Source organism: Penicillium antarcticum (genome assembly GCF_028974205.1).
Source record: "Penicillium antarcticum strain IBT 31339 chromosome Unknown utg000003l_segment0_segment0, whole genome shotgun sequence".
Classification (NCBI taxonomy): domain Eukaryota; kingdom Fungi; phylum Ascomycota; class Eurotiomycetes; order Eurotiales; family Aspergillaceae; genus Penicillium; species Penicillium antarcticum.
This window is the reverse complement of record NW_026695301.1, coordinates 1,869,626-1,886,384: the sequence shown is the minus strand read 5'-3', so window position 1 is coordinate 1,886,384 and position 16,759 is coordinate 1,869,626. Positions and strand designations below refer to the sequence as shown.

The 16,759-nt window shown below is 50.8% G+C and overlaps 6 protein-coding genes across 6 annotated transcripts; 5 read left to right on the top strand and 1 right to left on the bottom strand.

The window, feature by feature from the left end:
* Positions 1-409: 409 nt before the first annotated feature.
* On the top strand, positions 410-2,580 carry N7508_003417 (mRNA decapping enhancer EDC3; the record flags this gene model as incomplete). The annotated part of the gene is made up of 3 exons (XM_058461483.1): positions 410-524; positions 578-2,272; positions 2,333-2,580. The coding sequence occupies 3 exons, from the start codon at positions 410-412 to the stop codon at positions 2,578-2,580; spliced, it is 2,058 nt and encodes a 685-aa protein (XP_058322060.1).
* A 603-nt stretch (positions 2,581-3,183) lies between these two features.
* Positions 3,184-5,102, top strand: N7508_003416 (PPIL2 family peptidylprolyl isomerase; the record flags this gene model as incomplete). The annotated part of the gene is made up of 4 exons (XM_058461482.1): positions 3,184-3,193; positions 3,250-3,266; positions 3,353-4,545; positions 4,598-5,102. 4 exons carry the CDS (start codon positions 3,184-3,186, stop codon positions 5,100-5,102), a joined length of 1,725 nt encoding a protein of 574 aa, XP_058322059.1.
* Positions 5,103-6,605: 1,503 nt separating this feature from the next.
* ptcG (type 2C protein phosphatase PTC1) lies at positions 6,606-8,380 on the top strand (the record flags this gene model as incomplete). Its single annotated transcript, XM_058461481.1, has 2 exons — positions 6,606-7,871; positions 7,925-8,380. 2 exons carry the CDS (start codon positions 6,606-6,608, stop codon positions 8,378-8,380), a joined length of 1,722 nt encoding a protein of 573 aa, XP_058322058.1.
* Positions 8,381-9,067: 687 nt separating this feature from the next.
* On the bottom strand, positions 9,068-10,192 carry N7508_003414 (mitochondrial 54S ribosomal protein mL67; the record flags this gene model as incomplete). The annotated part of the gene is made up of 2 exons (XM_058461480.1): positions 9,068-9,802; positions 9,923-10,192. 2 exons carry the CDS (start codon positions 10,190-10,192, stop codon positions 9,068-9,070), a joined length of 1,005 nt encoding a protein of 334 aa, XP_058322057.1.
* A 299-nt stretch (positions 10,193-10,491) lies between these two features.
* Positions 10,492-12,351, top strand: N7508_003413 (putative UV radiation resistance protein (UVRAG); the record flags this gene model as incomplete). Its single annotated transcript, XM_058461479.1, has 2 exons — positions 10,492-10,551; positions 10,600-12,351. 2 exons carry the CDS (start codon positions 10,492-10,494, stop codon positions 12,349-12,351), a joined length of 1,812 nt encoding a protein of 603 aa, XP_058322056.1.
* Positions 12,352-12,730: 379 nt separating this feature from the next.
* Positions 12,731-15,966, top strand: N7508_003412 (Zn(II)2Cys6 transcription factor domain-containing protein; the record flags this gene model as incomplete). Its single annotated transcript, XM_058461478.1, has 5 exons — positions 12,731-12,845; positions 12,893-14,698; positions 14,746-14,793; positions 14,846-15,144; positions 15,193-15,966. The coding sequence occupies 5 exons, from the start codon at positions 12,731-12,733 to the stop codon at positions 15,964-15,966; spliced, it is 3,042 nt and encodes a 1,013-aa protein (XP_058322055.1).
* Positions 15,967-16,759: the final 793 nt, after the last annotated feature.

Here is a 16,759-nt window from a genome sequence, read left to right as displayed (position 1 = left end):
TATCTGGAAGATATATTATCAAGTGTAAGCATGAGACCGTTTTCTCACAATAGGGTTATAAGTCTTCTCACACCTATATAATATCTAGATGGTGAGCCGCAGGAACTCAAAAAAGGGCAAAAAGAAGAGATGAAGTAGGAGAGGCAAAGTAAAAACTTAAATATATTCTGCATAGAAACCGTCCAATAGCTATTGTTGTAACCATAGCAAACATCGCTATCGTCACAGCCCTAACGTCACCCCACTCATTATCGATAAATAGATAACCGATAAGCAATCACACGTGACTTACCGATTGAGCTGCCCGACAGCTTCTCATCCCATCTTGATCTGATTGATCTACGCCAGTCATATACCTCACCTCTACTTGATTGATGCTTGCACCGGTTAACTGAAGCTCGATAATATCATGGCTTCCGAGTTTATTGGCTACAATGTGTCTCTGACCTTAAGAGAACCCCCGGGCGCAAAGTTGCTCGGCCAGGTCGCCAACGTAATCGGACAGCAGCTACTACTTCAGCATGGTGAGACCAAGATCAGATATCACTGCTAAATTCAATAACTTACCAAAATATAGTTACGCTCTGGAATGGCCAGTGTCTGCCCCACTTCACCATTGACGCCTCTGTCATCATTGACCTTAACCTGGAAGCGAATACTTCAGCCCCTTCGCAGCAGCACCATGTCCCTCAACCTCAAGCTCAGCATCATGTCACAGTTCCCAAAGCCTTTGCCCAAGCGCCCATTGCCCAGCAACAATTCATGGACCCGGCCATTCTAAGTTTCTCCAAAGGCTCCCCTATGAATGCCAACCAAAACGCCGAGAATAACCCACCGAACCTGAGACATCAAGCAGTGCCTGACGTGGTCTCAGCTTCCTTGACCGAGCCTTTTAGCAGCTTGGAAGTGAACACAGAGGGTGGCAAGGCCGGACCCCAGAAGCCCGTTCAGAAGCAACTGCTTCAAAGTCCCCAGGAATTGTCACCTATCAAGCAGACCCCAAAGCGCAATCGCCGTGCCAACCAAGTAAAAGAGGATCAGGGATATGTTAGCAAGCATGGTGCCGCAGCAAGTACCAACCCGAAGAGCAAGGGCTGGCGTCAAACTGCATTTGTGGAACCAGCGGGCCCTGCATTCCAAGATTCACCCGAGGTGGTTACCCGGCCTGGAGCGAAACTCCGCAAGAAGAGATCCCGCCGCTATGCAGAGGATCCCAGTGACTGGGCTACTGAGGATGCAACTGACATCCAGGAGCTTGGCGAATTTGACTTCCAAAGTAACCTCTCTAAATTCGATAAGCGAACGGTGTTTGAGCAGATTCGAAATGATGACACAACCGCAGACGAAGCACGTCTGGTTAGCTTCAACCGCAAAATCAAACCTGGTACCAATGGCGGAAAAAACCTACACTGGACAGAGAATGTGCTTGATAGTCCCCAGAGCAGTGACTCTGATGGTGACATCGAAGGAATAAGTGAGATGAAGTTGAGCAATGATAACCTGCCTGGACGGGAACGGTCTAGAGGATCGTCGCATATCCAACCTTCTCGCAAAGACAGCGCTGTTCAGGCCCAGCCAATGGTACCCCAGCTCAATGCACTTGGCCGCAGCCAACTCCATGTTAATATTTCTCGCACCACGAGTCCCCGCCCAAGTCGATCCTCAGCATCACCCATGATTGCCCCTAATGTTTCAGGTGTTGGTTCGCTCAGACTCACAACCACAAATCGCAGCTGTCCTACTGTGAGTCCTTTGCAGACTCTAGAGATCGAACAGATTTCCGTGGCCGAGTTTGGCATCGCCGATGAGATCATCACCGAAAACGCAGGCCGAGGTATTGCAGAGGCTGCTGTGTCTCTTCTTTCTAACGATGCTGCTGCACCCACTATCCTGATAATCACCGGTAACCATCGCACTGGAGCTCGGGCTATTGCCGCTGCTCGTCACCTCCGCAATCGGGGTCACCGTGTGACCATGTGCTTGCTAGGTCTAGAGCACGAGGCTGAATTGCTAGAGAACTGCCGCAAGCAACTCGATATCTTCCGCAAGATCGGAGGACGGGTACTCAAATGGGAAGAACTGTCCGCTCGACTCGCTACCGCAGACTTGGGCCCCGATCTGGTCATTGATGCCCTGTTCGGTATGCACCTTTCATTTGACGACCTCCGCACCGACGATCAAGGTGTCGCCTTTGAAATGATTTCCTGGATGAACCGGAGCAACGTCCACGTTCTTTCAGTGGACGTCCCGTCCGGACTCAACGCCTCAACTGGTAAGTGCACTTCGAAGCCCATATTTCGAAAAAACACGACTCACACGACTAAACCCGCAGGCGAGATGACCCTAGCCGAAGGTGGCCGACTTTGTGTGAATGCCACTTCAGTGGTATGCCTCGGCGCCCCCAAGACCGGTGTCCTGAATGCCCTTCTTTCAGGCGAGAGATTATCCTGGAACCTTTCGGTTGCCGACATTGGAATCCCGCAGATTGTCTGGAGGAAGTATGGCACTCGCCGTCGACACGGAATCGACTTTGGAAACAAGTGGGTGGTTCCCTTGAAGTTCCAATCCCCGCTCCCCTAAAAATATCAAATCCCCACTCATATGAACTATCATGATCCACATGTCATAAAAGGCGTTTTTCAATTCTCAGGCTGGGCCATTCAAGCGTGGGGGGAGCTGCTGGCTCGTTTTGCAGGCGTTCTGTGCAGGCCTCCCAGAGGCGATGCTACCACTTGTATATGTATGACTACCTAGTGGACTGGTTTCTCTGTATGATTACTCTGTCAAAATGATAAAAGATTACAATTTAACTTCGTCCAACGGTGTAATCATCGTGAAATGAGGCTTGAGTCGTCCTCCGAGTGGGATTTAAGTGGCAAGTAACGTTCAAGTAAGACCTTGTATATATGTGCCCTTTGAGGAACTACTGCTTCTTTATAGAGAACCGCCATCTTTTTCTCCCTTATAGGAGTCCCGCGTTCATCTGCCTATCTAGTATTTAGGATACCAAGGAGTTAACAGACATTTCAATGTAATTTAAAAGTTTTCGTGTTGCTCAAGTCCAACATTGGCGATATACTTAGGCTCAAATCCACTAGCCCCAAAGCGGTAAGCGTCCTTCCATCGTCATTCGATCTCCGAAGCCTACGAAAGATCGCGCTGGAACAAGCTCAATCTGCAACAATGGGAAAAGGTATATCCTCACATGATCGACCCAATCTACCAAATTGAAGTTAACATTATCTACAGGAACAGATAAGCTCTACGTATGCAACGCCTATCATCACCCCAAAGCTCTGCGCGCGCGCGCAATCGCATGTCGAATCCACGCTAACAATCACGTTCCATATAGATCACACACTCAGAGTGGGCATCTGAAGATGCTTTCTCCGCCAGCGCAGGCGCAGGCGTCTCCAAGGCCAAAAAAGGTGGCCCGCACGCCGCGTTCAAACGCCTGCCATTCAATTTCTGCTCCCTCTCCCTCCAACCGTTTTCGCATCCAGTCTGCACACCCACCGGCACGCTATTTGACCTCACAAATATTCTGCCGTGGATTAAAAAGCATGGGACGAACCCTGTCGATGGGTCGCCGTTGAAGGGATCCGACTTGATTAAGTTGACTATTGCGAAAAACGAGGACGGCGATTACGTTGACCCGGTGACATTCAAGATTTTGACTGATAACACGCATATCGTTGCGCTACGGAATACTGGAAATGTGTTCGCTTGGGATACCGTTGAACGATTGAACATCAAGGGCAAATTGTGGCGTGACTTGGTCACTGACGATGAATTCAGTCGCAAGGATATTATCACGTTGCAGGATCCGCAGAATATCGAGTCTCGGAATCTCAGCTCATTCAATTACATCAAGGAAGGGGAGACTGGACTTGTTGAGGAACAACAAGCTTCGGGCAGCGTCAACACGGGTGCGCTTGGTAATGCGGCGAAAATCTTGAAGGCGAAAGAGGCGGTTGCAAAGGCGCGCTCGGAACGCGCTCAGCAGGCTGGTTCTGCTGCGGCTGGCACTAAGGCTGTTTCAAAGACCGGAGCTGGAAATTCAACGACCAAGGCTGGAGGGTTGCAAGGCGGAAAGCCCACGCCCTACAATGCTGCCAAATTCACTACCGGAAAGGCTGCTGCTTCCTTTACTAGCACCGGTCTGACACCCCACACATCTGCCGAGCTTGCCCTGCTATCAGAGGAAGAATACATGCTGAAGCGTGGTCGGGTGAAGGGTAAAGCTTATGCTCGGATTGTGACTACATCCGGACATTTGAACTTGGAGCTGTATCCTGAATACGCACCAAAAGCTGTGTGGAACTTCATTCAGTTGGCTAAGAAGGGGTACTACAAGGATGTCCCCTTCCACCGCAATATCAAGGGCTTCATGCTCCAGGGTGGTGATCCAACTGGAACCGGACGAGGTGGTGAGAGTATATGGGGAAAGTACTTCGCCGATGAGTTTGAGGGTCCCTTAAAGCATGATGCCCGAGGAACACTAAGTATGGCCAACAAGGGCAAAAACACAAACAGCAGTCAATTGTGAGTATCTTTCAACGCTGCAGGTCAATTCCTTGCTAACTTGCAATACCAGCTTCATTGCTTACCGTGCCCTTCCTCACCTCAACCTCAAACACACCATCTTTGGCCGTCTAATCGACGATCCTACCCCTTCGTCTACTACCTTGAACGCGCTAGAGACTCACCCCGTCGAATCATCCACAAACCGGCCAACCCCCGACATCCGCATCAAGGAAATCACAGTCTTCGTCGATCCATTCGAAGACTTCCTAGCCCAAAGACGTGCAGAAGAAGCGCGGAGCTCGGGGGCCCTTCAGCCTGAGGAAGAAGAGGAAGCCTCGCGTCGTGCGGACGATGACCGTGTCACTTGGACTGGAAAGCGAGTTCGCGGTGCTGGTGCTGAAGCCGGCGATGGTGGCTCTGGTGGTGTTGGAAAGTATTTGAAAGCCGCCTTGGCAGATCGCGATGGACAGGAGGAGGATGAGATTGTTGAATATGTAGACGAGGAGCTGGTGCCTGAGCCTGCTCGTAAGAAGGCTAAGGGATCTGGAGGCTTTGGTGATTTTAGTTCGTGGTAACTTGATGAATGTATTACTTCGATCTCATATCATTAGGAGTCTTGTACAATGACAATCTCTTCTTTGTGTATGACAATTAGTATTCAAATGGTCATATGTTGACTTAGATTCGAGAAAAGTATCGATGTCTGTTGGTACTATACGAGAGTCAGCTTAAATATCTTACAGGATTCGGGACCTAAGCCTTTCAGGCACGCTGCATTCGTAAGCTGTAATCCTCAAAATGCTTTCTCGGCGTCGTTGTTCTAGACATAGATCAAAGGCTAAATTTTATGGAACATGAGATAATGTCTTTAAGATGAAACATCAAATTGCAAACCGGATTTCACCTCGGAGTTAACATTTAGTGGCGAATAGATGCATAGAGTAGAGACATCTGATCCATAAACCAGGCATATGCAGATAAAAGAGATAAGTCGTGCATGATCATCAGTAGATATGTTCTGGCTCTTTGTGTACAGTAAACTTCGTATTGTTTACTACTCGAGATATCGAGACTTTTTTCTATCAGCTTCCGTCACCCCGGATCTATACATGGACAGCCTGTAGTAAGCAAGCATACGCCGTACCTAGGAACTTAGCATCCATTGATAGGTCAGACACAGGTTGGATATGCGAGCGCGGTATGATTTCTGATTGCCTCCTAAAAAATATAGACAATAGGCTACAGACAAAAGCATACAGACAATAGGGGCATAGAAGTACAAGCGTCATCGACCAGATGCGGATCTGATTAAGGAGATACCCCATACCCCGTACTTCGTATACATATAGACACATACTGCAGGGGAAGAGACACCAGCAAGATCGCAATAAATGCCCCTGAACTAAATAGTTCCTCTAGTTCCTCAGTCTTGGCTCAACTCCGCTCTGCCGCTTGAGCCGTAGAGGGCGGAGCTCTGGAAATTAGGAGCTGGTTTTCCTCCGGATCGCATCATTTCTTACTTTTGACTTCTTCACCATTCACAACTTCTTGAGTTTGATTTTGATTTTGACTTTGATTTCTACTTCTTCATTATAGTAAGTTTGTTCCGTGTCTCTCTACTATCCCGATTCTCTCTGGTGGGGTTGAGCCAAGATGAACCAGGATGCGCATCGACTGGATGCCAGGCACCGGATATTGGAGGCTCTTGCACAGGATTTGATTGATTATCTTGAAGCTTGCAATACTTCACTTGACATTGGGGTTGAGGTTGTCTGAAGGCAGCGCGCTTCCCCTCCTGTATCGTGATCGATTATGCGCCCCAATTGATCACACGTCACCTCTCCATCTTACTTTGCTTCTCTCATCTGTTCGATTTCAAAAACTCATTGCTGATGTCTCCAGGCTTTGCAGCCTAATCCCTCCGCTTCCGTCCTCGACCGACCCTACGTCAGTCTCGCCCCGTCTTCACCCCGCCCATACCCAACCCCCAAGCGTTTCCATCCTTGTGAAAGGATTCAATCAAGCTGGCAGGTAATAAGCGCCGCAGTTTTTCTTCGCAGGGTGGGTTGCTGAACAGGATGTTCAGTGGCTCCTCGAGCCCACCCAAAGATAAGATTGATTCACTTCCGGAGACTGGCATCGACAACTCCTTGACCCTCCAAACCGACACCAGCGCGCTCAGCTCTAGCCCGCGCGACAAGAGATTCTCGCCCCCAGGTGCTGGGTTCTTCACTCGCCGACAAAGCGACGACCAGGGCCCTGCAGCCGAGAAGAAGCGCCGAAGCAGTACCGTGACTAAAGCGGCCAGCTTCTTCAGCAACGCGAAGAACTCCCTCAGCTTGAACGGCCGAGATAATTCGCTTAGCACTAGCCCTTCGATCGCCGAAAGCCCGCTACAGAAGCTCGGCAAGATGGACCCAGCACTCAGCGTCCCTCAAGGGTCTTTCAATAACTCTGCCGGAGAATCCGTACCGACCGCTCGGTCATCCTTCCGCGTTGGTGTCACAGAAGACCGGAATCGCAAATGTCGCCGGACTATGGAAGATACACATGCCTATCTCTACAATTTTCTGGGCACCCCCGCGCCGACTGCTCCGGACATAAATGGGAACGAGGGCCCCGGGCCCAATGAGTCGCAGGTGTCGGAGGATACGTCGCGTGCCGTTGAAACAGACAATGGATACTTTGCGATCTTCGATGGACATGCTGGAACCTTTGCCGCAGAGTGGTGTGGTAAGAAATTGCATTTGATTCTCGAGGAGGTCATGCGCAGAAGCCCCAACACGCCTGTTCCCGAATTGCTCGATCAAACGTTCACCAGCGTGGACCAGCAGCTCGAGAAGTTACCCGTTAAGAACTCTGGGTGTACGGCGGTCACAGCCGTGCTTCGCTGGGAAGATCGTGTACCCAGCTCACAATCCGCAACTGGATCCGCTGCCCTCGCCCCGGCCGCAGCGGCCGCATCAAAGGGAGACACAAATTCGGAGAATACGGAGACTCCTACTCAAGATGCACCGTCTACTGTTCTGCCGAAGTTGCAGGATAAGGCTGTTCGACAGCGAGTCTTGTACACAGCCAATGTTGGCGATGCCCGCATCGTATTATGTCGTAACGGGAAAGCACTCCGGCTGTCATACGATCATAAGGGTAGTGATGAGAACGAAGGCAAGAGGATTGCCAACGCCGGCGGGTTAATCCTGAACAACCGCGTCAACGGAGTTTTGGCTGTTACTCGCGCCTTGGGTGATGCATACTTGAAGGACCTTGTTACCGGGCATCCCTACACAACAGAAACAGTCATCCAGCATGATGCCGATGAGTTTATCATCTTGGCTTGCGATGGTGTAAGTTCCGATCTACACGTCATGATGATAAAGAAAGTTAACATATTCAATAGTTGTGGGATGTCTGCAGCGACCAAGAAGCCGTGGATCTAATCCGGAACGTCCAAGACGCCCAGCACGCCTCCAAGATCCTCGTCGACCATGCCCTGGCACGATTCAGCACAGACAACCTGTCATGCATGGTAATCCGACTGGATTCCAACCGCGTCAAAGACGTCGTCACCAACAACGCAGACCTGATCGGCGTAGATGGGGATAACACAACAGTATCGCAAGGCATAAGCGAAGCTGACAAGATTGTCGAGGGAGCAAAGAAGAACATTGCAGCCTCAGGCGTGGCAGACGACCCAGCAGCAGCAGAGAAGGCCAACGAAGAGACTCTCCAGAAGATGGCGAATCGCAACGCACTAGAAGAGCCCGGGCCCGAAATGCATGTTAACGAGAATAATAGCCTTCCCTCTGTGGACATCCTGAGTCCCAGCAAGGGCTCTTCGGGCCAGACTCAGTGAATGTATGGTGTATGACATGTCACGAAAGCCAAAAACCGCTGAAGCTGTGAATGCGGATTGATTAGATTGTATCTACTTCTTTCTTTCACGTTTAACGTTTTACCCTTTGGTGTGTGCTTCGGGGCGCAATGTACCAGAGCTGAATTTTCTTTTCTTTCGCTCTGGAGTTTTCTCTGAATGTCGCTTCTTACATTGCACTTTGCACATTGGCGTCAAATTATGAATTGCGGTTATCCGCTGTTTTTTCTTCTTTGAGATTCTTCTTTTCCAACTTTGTTTAGTAAGATGCTAGACCTGGCTGTCTGGTCCTCTATTGTTAGCAAGAGTTTTTATTCATTATTTTGATATTGACTGGATTTGGCTGTATTAAATTAGGCTCTACTTTTGTTTTGAATACGTACCATAACGGTTTAAACAATAAATGCTTTGATCTAGTGGTGTGTAGTATATGCTTGTAACCAACATGATTTGATATATCTAAAAGTACAATTTATGCAACGAGGAGTGCTCGAACAAGCTAGACAGAACACAAAAAGAAAATATAAATAGCACCATCCTGCAAGTCCTGAGCGGAATAGAAGTAGATATCAACACATGAATGTCTCTTGCCCTGCTCTAGAACGAAGAAAGGCAACGGATTGGGAGTATCAGGACCAGAGCAGCACCAAGCCTCTATTTCCAGTTCTCTCACTTAGCCTTAGCCTCTTCAAAGGCACCATCAGCAATGACTTCGTCGGACTCATTGCCCTGCTCCTGAGAAATCACATGGTTGCGAGTCCAACGCAATTGACCATGCTGGACAAAGCCAGGCCAGTGCTTGGCGTACTGCGGAGAGTAAACATCTTGCCACAGAATCTTCACGCTGCCATCATCAGGCGTGTTCAGGTCTGCAGCAATCTCAACGTCTAACTGCTCCTCCAACGACACAACCTCAGCCGCGCGTTCCTCAGCAGCTCCTGCGAGCTTCTCCCGAGCGACCTTTTGACGATGACGGCGCCTCTGAGTGCGGTATGCGGCCAGGAAACGCTCGGGCGAACCGTTCAGAATTCGGCCGGCGTGCTTTCCTAGCAAGAATGCAATGTCGGCAATCGAGGTCGCCTTCTGGTCCATCAAGGCCTGGGCGCGCTCCTTCTTCTTCATGATCTGACCAACTCTCCCCATGTTCTGCTTGTCCCATTCCTTCTGGTCCCGGAGATCTGCTGGCCGCCGCGACTCGAGGAACTCTTTTGTCACGGTGATCATTTCTTCTGGCGGGGACAGCTGGCGGAGCAGTGCGAATTGGCGGAGGTGGTTGTAGACGTCCAGTCCGACTTCCGGCTCAACGAAGTGCACGGAGTAGTAAGGAGCCCAAAGATCTTTGCGGAGTGTCGCGGGAATAGTCTTCTTGCCGTGGTTGACCATTTGCTTGAGGAGGTTGTTTTTCTAGAGGAACCCGGTTGTTAGAAAATTGCGACGCATCAAACGCTGGAGAATGTATGGAAGCGCGATCTTGCTGTTCAAAGCAAAGATCCATGCCATCTCCAATGGATGGATTCGACTCACCTCGAGGTAGCGGGTCAGGGAGTACACGACCTGTTTCGTGCGGACATTCTGGTACACAAAGATGTTCTTGCCGTGGGTGAGCGAGTTCAAGGCCTTCTGTAACCGCCTTCCCTCCTTATCCTGGTAGTTCTTGTATGCATTGGAGCTTGTTTCGCGAGGTCTCCCTTGGATTGGAGTCGCGGGATCAATGGGTGGCCGGCGGATGAATCTCGTGGCTGCAAGTGCTGTTGAGTCTAGGACCTTCTTGAAAGACTGTTGGTTGGAGGCCATTGCGGCCGGAAGTGAGGCGTGTAGTCGCTCTCGAACAATTCCTGTAAATAAAAGACGAGGAGTTATTGCATTGGGCGCTGACGTTGAATTGCGGAAGTTGAGGGAGAACGGGAGGTCGATTTTTTGACGGGGAAGAGGTCTTGGCGGCCGACTACTTGCTCTCCGCATCTCTTATCTCACCATTCCCCTTCAATTGTCTCTGTGATTTGCTTGTTCGTTCTGTTTTCTCCGTATATCATGACTGCGGTGCCTTTGCGATACAATATTTGATCATTGCACCCCCCGGGGTCTACGCCGTTATGCATACGGACACGGGGCATGAGACAGCCCGCAGAGAGCGGCCGTGGCTCTTCCCATGGGTATGACTTGTGAAACAGTAGCTTGACGGAATACTGACTGGCGATTAGAACCGAAAGATTCGGCATCTGCAAAGCATCTCGGTCCGCAACCTGATCATCAATCCCCCCCCAACTCGGGCTCGTGGCAAGACGATTGATGACGACGATATCCCAAATACCCTCCAAACATCTTCCAAGATCCTATCGCAGGACTCGAAGTCCCCCCTACACTCCTCGAGGTCTTTTACCGACCTCAAATCACGCGCCAGCCCAGATGAACATGCGAAGAAACAGCCCGAGGTGCGTTCGCGACGCCGAAGTACTTTGTTTTGGAACGACCCCAATCCTCGAACTCGGCAGATCAAACTAGAAGACATTACCAATAGCCGCATGGCGGACACTTTCTTCTCTCTACATTGTGAAGGTCTCAAGGAGCCGGTCTACATCAGTGAAATCGTTGGCCGTGCAACCAATCCCAACTTCCGAGCTTTTGACTTGAATCTATGTGGCCCTTTCGTCTCTCGGATGGATGAATTGACCCTTAAGCTTTGGACCAAAACAGTGAATATGCCTCAGTTCAATTTACTGGTTGAACTTCAGGTGCATCTACGGTCATTGCAATTCCTAGGAAAGACATTAGAGAGCTTCCACCAGCCGCTTCCAGCGAACTCGATTCTCTTTCACTTCTCAGATGGAGTATATACCAATCTGACTGACCTTCCACCGGTTGAAGCACCGCCCCAAGGCGGAGCACAGAAGGCTGTTGCAGATGGCATCACACTGCCTACCTCATCATATGATGCTTTGATGCGATTGGCCAATCTGGACGAGTGCGTGCAGGACGCATTGGCCACCAGGGAGAAGCTAGAGACGCAAATAAGCGCAATTATCCGTGAAAATGGACCCTCGCTCAAGACCGTGAGCGATGCCGCCGAGGCGCAAGAGAAGCTCTCTCGAACCCGGCTGGCCGTTTCTGCGGAGCGCAAACGTGTGCGCACCGCAGTCAAGCGCAAAGAGGAGCTTATTGCCAGTATCAGGACGCGTAAAGAAGCCATGGAAGAAGGACGAAATGCGCAGGAAAAGACGCGCAGTCATCTCCCTGACGCTCAAGAGAAGTTGGTCTGCAGCGAAAAACTGCTCAACCAGACAGGAGAAGAAACTAAGGGTCAAACCCGGCGTATTTCGGAAGACCTCCTGTCCATATATCCTATCGAGCCCATCCCCGACAAACCCTTGGCCTTCACTATTGCTGGCTTAGCACTCCCAAACTCATCTTTTGAAGATACTGACCGCGAGGTGATTGCGGCGGCACTAGGACATGCAGCTCATTTAGTGTATCTGCTTTCCTTCTATCTATCGGTGGCTCTTCCCTATCCTATCAATGCGAATGGGTCGACCTCGTTCATTCAAGACCCTATTTCCGCCTCTCTTCCACAGCGCACCTACCCCCTCTACCCGGTGAGCGTTCATTACCGATTCGAATACGGTGTGTTTCTCCTCAACAAGGACATTGAATATATCCTCAACAAGCAGGGCTTGCGCATTTTGGATATACGCCATACCCTTGCCAATCTCAAATATCTCCTTTATGTCCTGACAGCCGGCACTTCCGAGATCCCGGCCCGCAAAGCTGGCGGTGTTCGGGGTCTTGCTGGACGAGTGACGCCTAATTTGTCCCGCCGGGGCAGTATGGAAAGTGCTGCCTCTGGTGAGTTAGTACAGCCTCGCAAAGCTTGGGAATCAGTTTCCAAGATGAATGGTAGCCTGGCAAGCATGAGTCTCACCCCTGATGGAGGCAAGAAAGTCCCTGTCCACATCTAGAAGAGTTTGAGAAGCGCTATCTGTGAATTGGCCATTTCGTTAAACGTTAGCATGGCGTGTTTGTTTTCTCGGCTTGCACCGGATGTAGCGTATAACCATTTATATTTCTCCGAACTGGGCTTATGTGTGTAGAGAGCAACGTAGGCATAAGAATGTAATTTATATCCCTAGAATCATGCACAAGCTACCCCGCAGAAATCAATTCTCATTATACAATAGAAACACCAGTGCAAACTTAGACTATTTAGCGAGAAATATTGTGAATCTCGTCTGCCTAAGTCAATGTTGTACTCTCCGAGCCCTCGGAGTTGCTCATCTAAGCAAGACCCGCCTTGTCTTCGCTTTGCATCGGCTTTCCCCAGCATTATCCACGACCACCATGAGCGAGTCCAATAGGCTGTACGGCAAGTCACCGTCGCCTAATGCACACCACCGCCGCGGATACCAGGCCTGTGATCCATGTCGGAAACGCAAGGTCAAGTGCGACCTAGGAAGTACGTTTCCCTCCGATATACTCAGCATTAGACTAATCAATCCCCAGGTGTTGATAACCCACGTCCCCCACCATGCGTTCGATGTCGGCGCGAAAGCAAACGATGCGAATTCTCAGCTACTCGCCGCAAGCGCAAAGGCTCCGATGCCCTCGAGGAAACCGAGGCACCAGCCATTCTTCACCGCGACAAGCGGATGATGATCGGAGAAGTCGCCAAGGTCGAGGGCACGAGTGAAGGCCCTTCATTCTCACCCTCCGAGCCACCCCAGTTCGAGCCTGAACCCGTGCGCACTCAGCAGAGATGGCCCGAGGCATCCCCCGCACCTGCACCGCAGCGGTACACACCCAGCGCCCCAATATCTCGTGTTCCCACGTATCCCCTCGAGCGCGCACCTGCACCCAGCTATGGAGGACCGCCAATGATGAACCGCACGGCGGTGGAGCTGCTGTCGCCTGCAATTACGAACACGCATGATGCTCTGCATCTGCTTTCTGAGGCTGCGGGGAGGACCGAGGACCTCAACCGCCAGAGCCTGGAGAATCGCTTGGCTGCACGGCAGTCGGTGTCTTCATTTAACTCTGGACCTTCGCCTTTACCTCAAGTTAGTTCGCCGCGGAGCTTGGGTGGGTCCTTTGTGCGGACTCCCCGGTCAGGAATGTCCATGGGAGGCTCTACCTACTATCCGGCTGGAGCTTCTGGGCCTGTAGATCCTCAGATTGTGGACCCTGGGCCTCAACAAGAGACCGCGGTTAATAAGCCCCAAGAACAGGATTATCTTGATGCAATCCGAGCATGGTCGCGGTTGCGATTTGTTCGCGCTGGATGGCTTACTGTCGAAGAGGGCATGGACTATGTTGCATACTACTATGAAAACCTTGCGCCGATGAGTCCAGTGGTGATTCCGGATTTCTCTCACCCGTCCACTCATCGTGCATTACTCACTGATGAGCCTGTGTTGGCAGTTACCATCCTCACCATCGCCTCGCGGCATCTGAAGCCGAAAGGTGACGGTGCTAACACACGAGCGTTTTACATCCATGACCGTCTTTGGGCATACCTGCGTAGTATGATTGAACGCCTATTCTGGGGACAAGAAAAGTTCGATGCTGGGACGGTGGGTATTGGGCGACCTCGGTCTCTCGACTTGGGAGCCCCAGCATCAGGAGGCAAGTCTGGCGCGAAAGGACAGTTGAGATCTTTGGGAACCGTTGAGGCTATGCTACTTCTTACAGAGTGGCACCCACGAAATCTTCACTTCCCACCTGGTGATGATGAGAATTCGCTTCTGGATACGGATGCTCAAACACAGGGTCGAGGTGATAACCTCGATCATGACGGCGAAAACACCGGCAACCGAGGCGCAGAAGGCCGAGTTGCTTTCCAAAAATGGCTGGAGCCAGCCTGGCGATCAGACCGCATGTCATGGATGCTTTTGAGTACGGCGCAAGCTCTCGCCTTCGAATTGGGTGTTTTTGATCCAAAAGGAGAAACAAAAGGCGCGAACGAGTCGCCGAGTGAGCAAACTCGTAAACGCAGACTGCGTCGACTGATTCTCGTGTTCATTACGCACAGCAGCGGTCGTCTAGGTATTCCGTCTATGCTTCCGCTTCCTCAATGGGGACAGGATATTACTCCTATTCCCACTGATGCACAAGATGGAGATACCAATATCGATCAGATGCAGGACTGCTGGATTAGCGTCTCTAAAATCGTCTACCAGGCCAACCATCTCTTGTTTGCGTCTAGTGATCAAACAATGGAATTGATTCGGACTGGGCGGTACCGTGATCAAATCGATCGGTTCCAACCATATCTACGCGAGTTCAGGCAGCAGCTTGACAGTGTTCCTAACTGTGAGTTTGTTGAACTTTTGTCTGGAAGCAAAACTAACAAATAGCAGTGTCACCGGCTATGCGGAGTGTCTTGCTGATTGAAGTGGAGTATACTCGTAAGTTGATATACGGAGCTATGCGTTCAAAGGCTTACAAGAATTTTTATAGGACTTTACATCAACTCTCTTGCATTGCAAGCTGTTGTTGATCGATGGACGACTATGTCCAATGAGTCTGCTCAATCTCAAGCTGGACGGCCGGGTTCTGGCCCATCCAATAGCAGTGGCTGGTTCCAGACGTTGATGGAGCTCTACCGTGTCAATGAGCATTACATTCAGGAAGTTATCGATTCTTCGCGCAAGATTTTGACGACAGTGTTGGAAGGCCTTGTACCGGAAGGCCGGCTCAGACACGCACCCATTCGAACCTTCTTCCGAATCCTGTCTGGCATGATCTTCATCTTGAAGGTATGATTCCATACAGCAGTTGCGCAAAACAAACACTAACAGACTTAGACCTTCACACTAGGCGCTAGAGAAGATGACGTGCGAGTCTCCTTGGACTTGCAAGACCGGACAGTGGAGGCACTACGCCTTTACGTCGTAGATGACGTGCACTTGAGCAACACAGTAGCGCGACTACTAGAGCTTCTCACAAGCAGCATCCGCACCCGCTTCCTCCGATTCGCACCGCACGACCGCGGCGCCGACGGCGAAGCCCACGACCGCACTTCAGTCCCCGGCTCTCAAGCCCATTCCCCACCGCGCGAGAGCACATCTCGCCGCGACGGCCCGCACACAGGCTGGTCCGCAACCCCAGGTCAAGAATCAACTCCAAGCGGGGTGGGTCTAGGGTATGTCGACAACGCAGGCCACGCGATGGGATCAGGCCACGATCCACTGGCGAATATCCCCGCGCAGCCAATCAACTCGTCCAACCATAACGTCTCTTTCATGCCGCCTCCCCCATCCGTCTACTACAACTACTACGACTCGAACTCCGGCGTTCCTGCCAGCGACATGGATAGATCATCGCCGAACCATGTCCCCTCTTCTCAACCCATGAGCGACAGCCATGCGAACCCGGGCGCTCTTCCGGATTGGTTTGCCTTGCCTCTGGATCAATTCTTTAACAGCTCCACTGGGGTTGTTGACCAGGGTCTTGGCGGGACGGGCCCTATGCTTGGCGAGTTTGACATGCTCGAGGTCCTTCTTAATGAGGGCTATGATGGGAATGCGAATGGCGAGGGTGAATCTGGTGGACTTTCATCCCAATACCTGCCTTCATGACGATATGATTAACTTATTACGAGGTATTTCTTTCGGTTCTTTTGGTGATCGTGGGGCGTTCACAATATCCGTATTCGATCAAAATCTATACCCTTCCTTGGCCACCCTTCCTTGGCACTTGGCTGTCTGCTGTGATTGTCCGTGTAATATGTAATATGTTTGAAACCTCCTTATTGCAAAGGATATTAGCTGTATGTTTACAACAATATAGTTGTTACAGTGCTTTCCACCGGTCTCCGTCGGATGCGGGGTTTCATGTCGACTTGGCTTCATGTGCTTCTCGAAGCATCTGTTGCTGTTGCTTGATCGGGTTGAAGCTTTCGGGTGGCTGGCTTGGTTCTTGGTTCTTGGATGCTTGGATGCTTGGTTGCTTGGGTAGATGTATGCCATTGTATGAAGAGAGGTAGACAAGATGTATTGGACATGCTATGATCGTGGTCCATAGTGGAAATTGCAAGAAGGAGGGAACACTCCAATCGATTTCGCCTAGAATGCTTTGTCCAGCTCAGCCCATCAGATTCATTGCCTGCCCCACGAACCTCCACGGCAATGCGCATCAACGGGCTATACTCCGGACATGCATATCTACTGCTGATCCAGAGCCTGCAGGTGCATACTGCCGATCCGACGATCTTAACCGAGGGATGCTCATCACCGCATCGAAGGCTCTAGCGGCCGTTGATATCTTCCATAAGATAAGAAGCGCATATTCCTCCGTCAAGGGTCACATCGGGCTTTGCCTAGTCCAGATTAAACTGCAGCAGACTATGCAGGGACGGATGCCCGTCGGAGA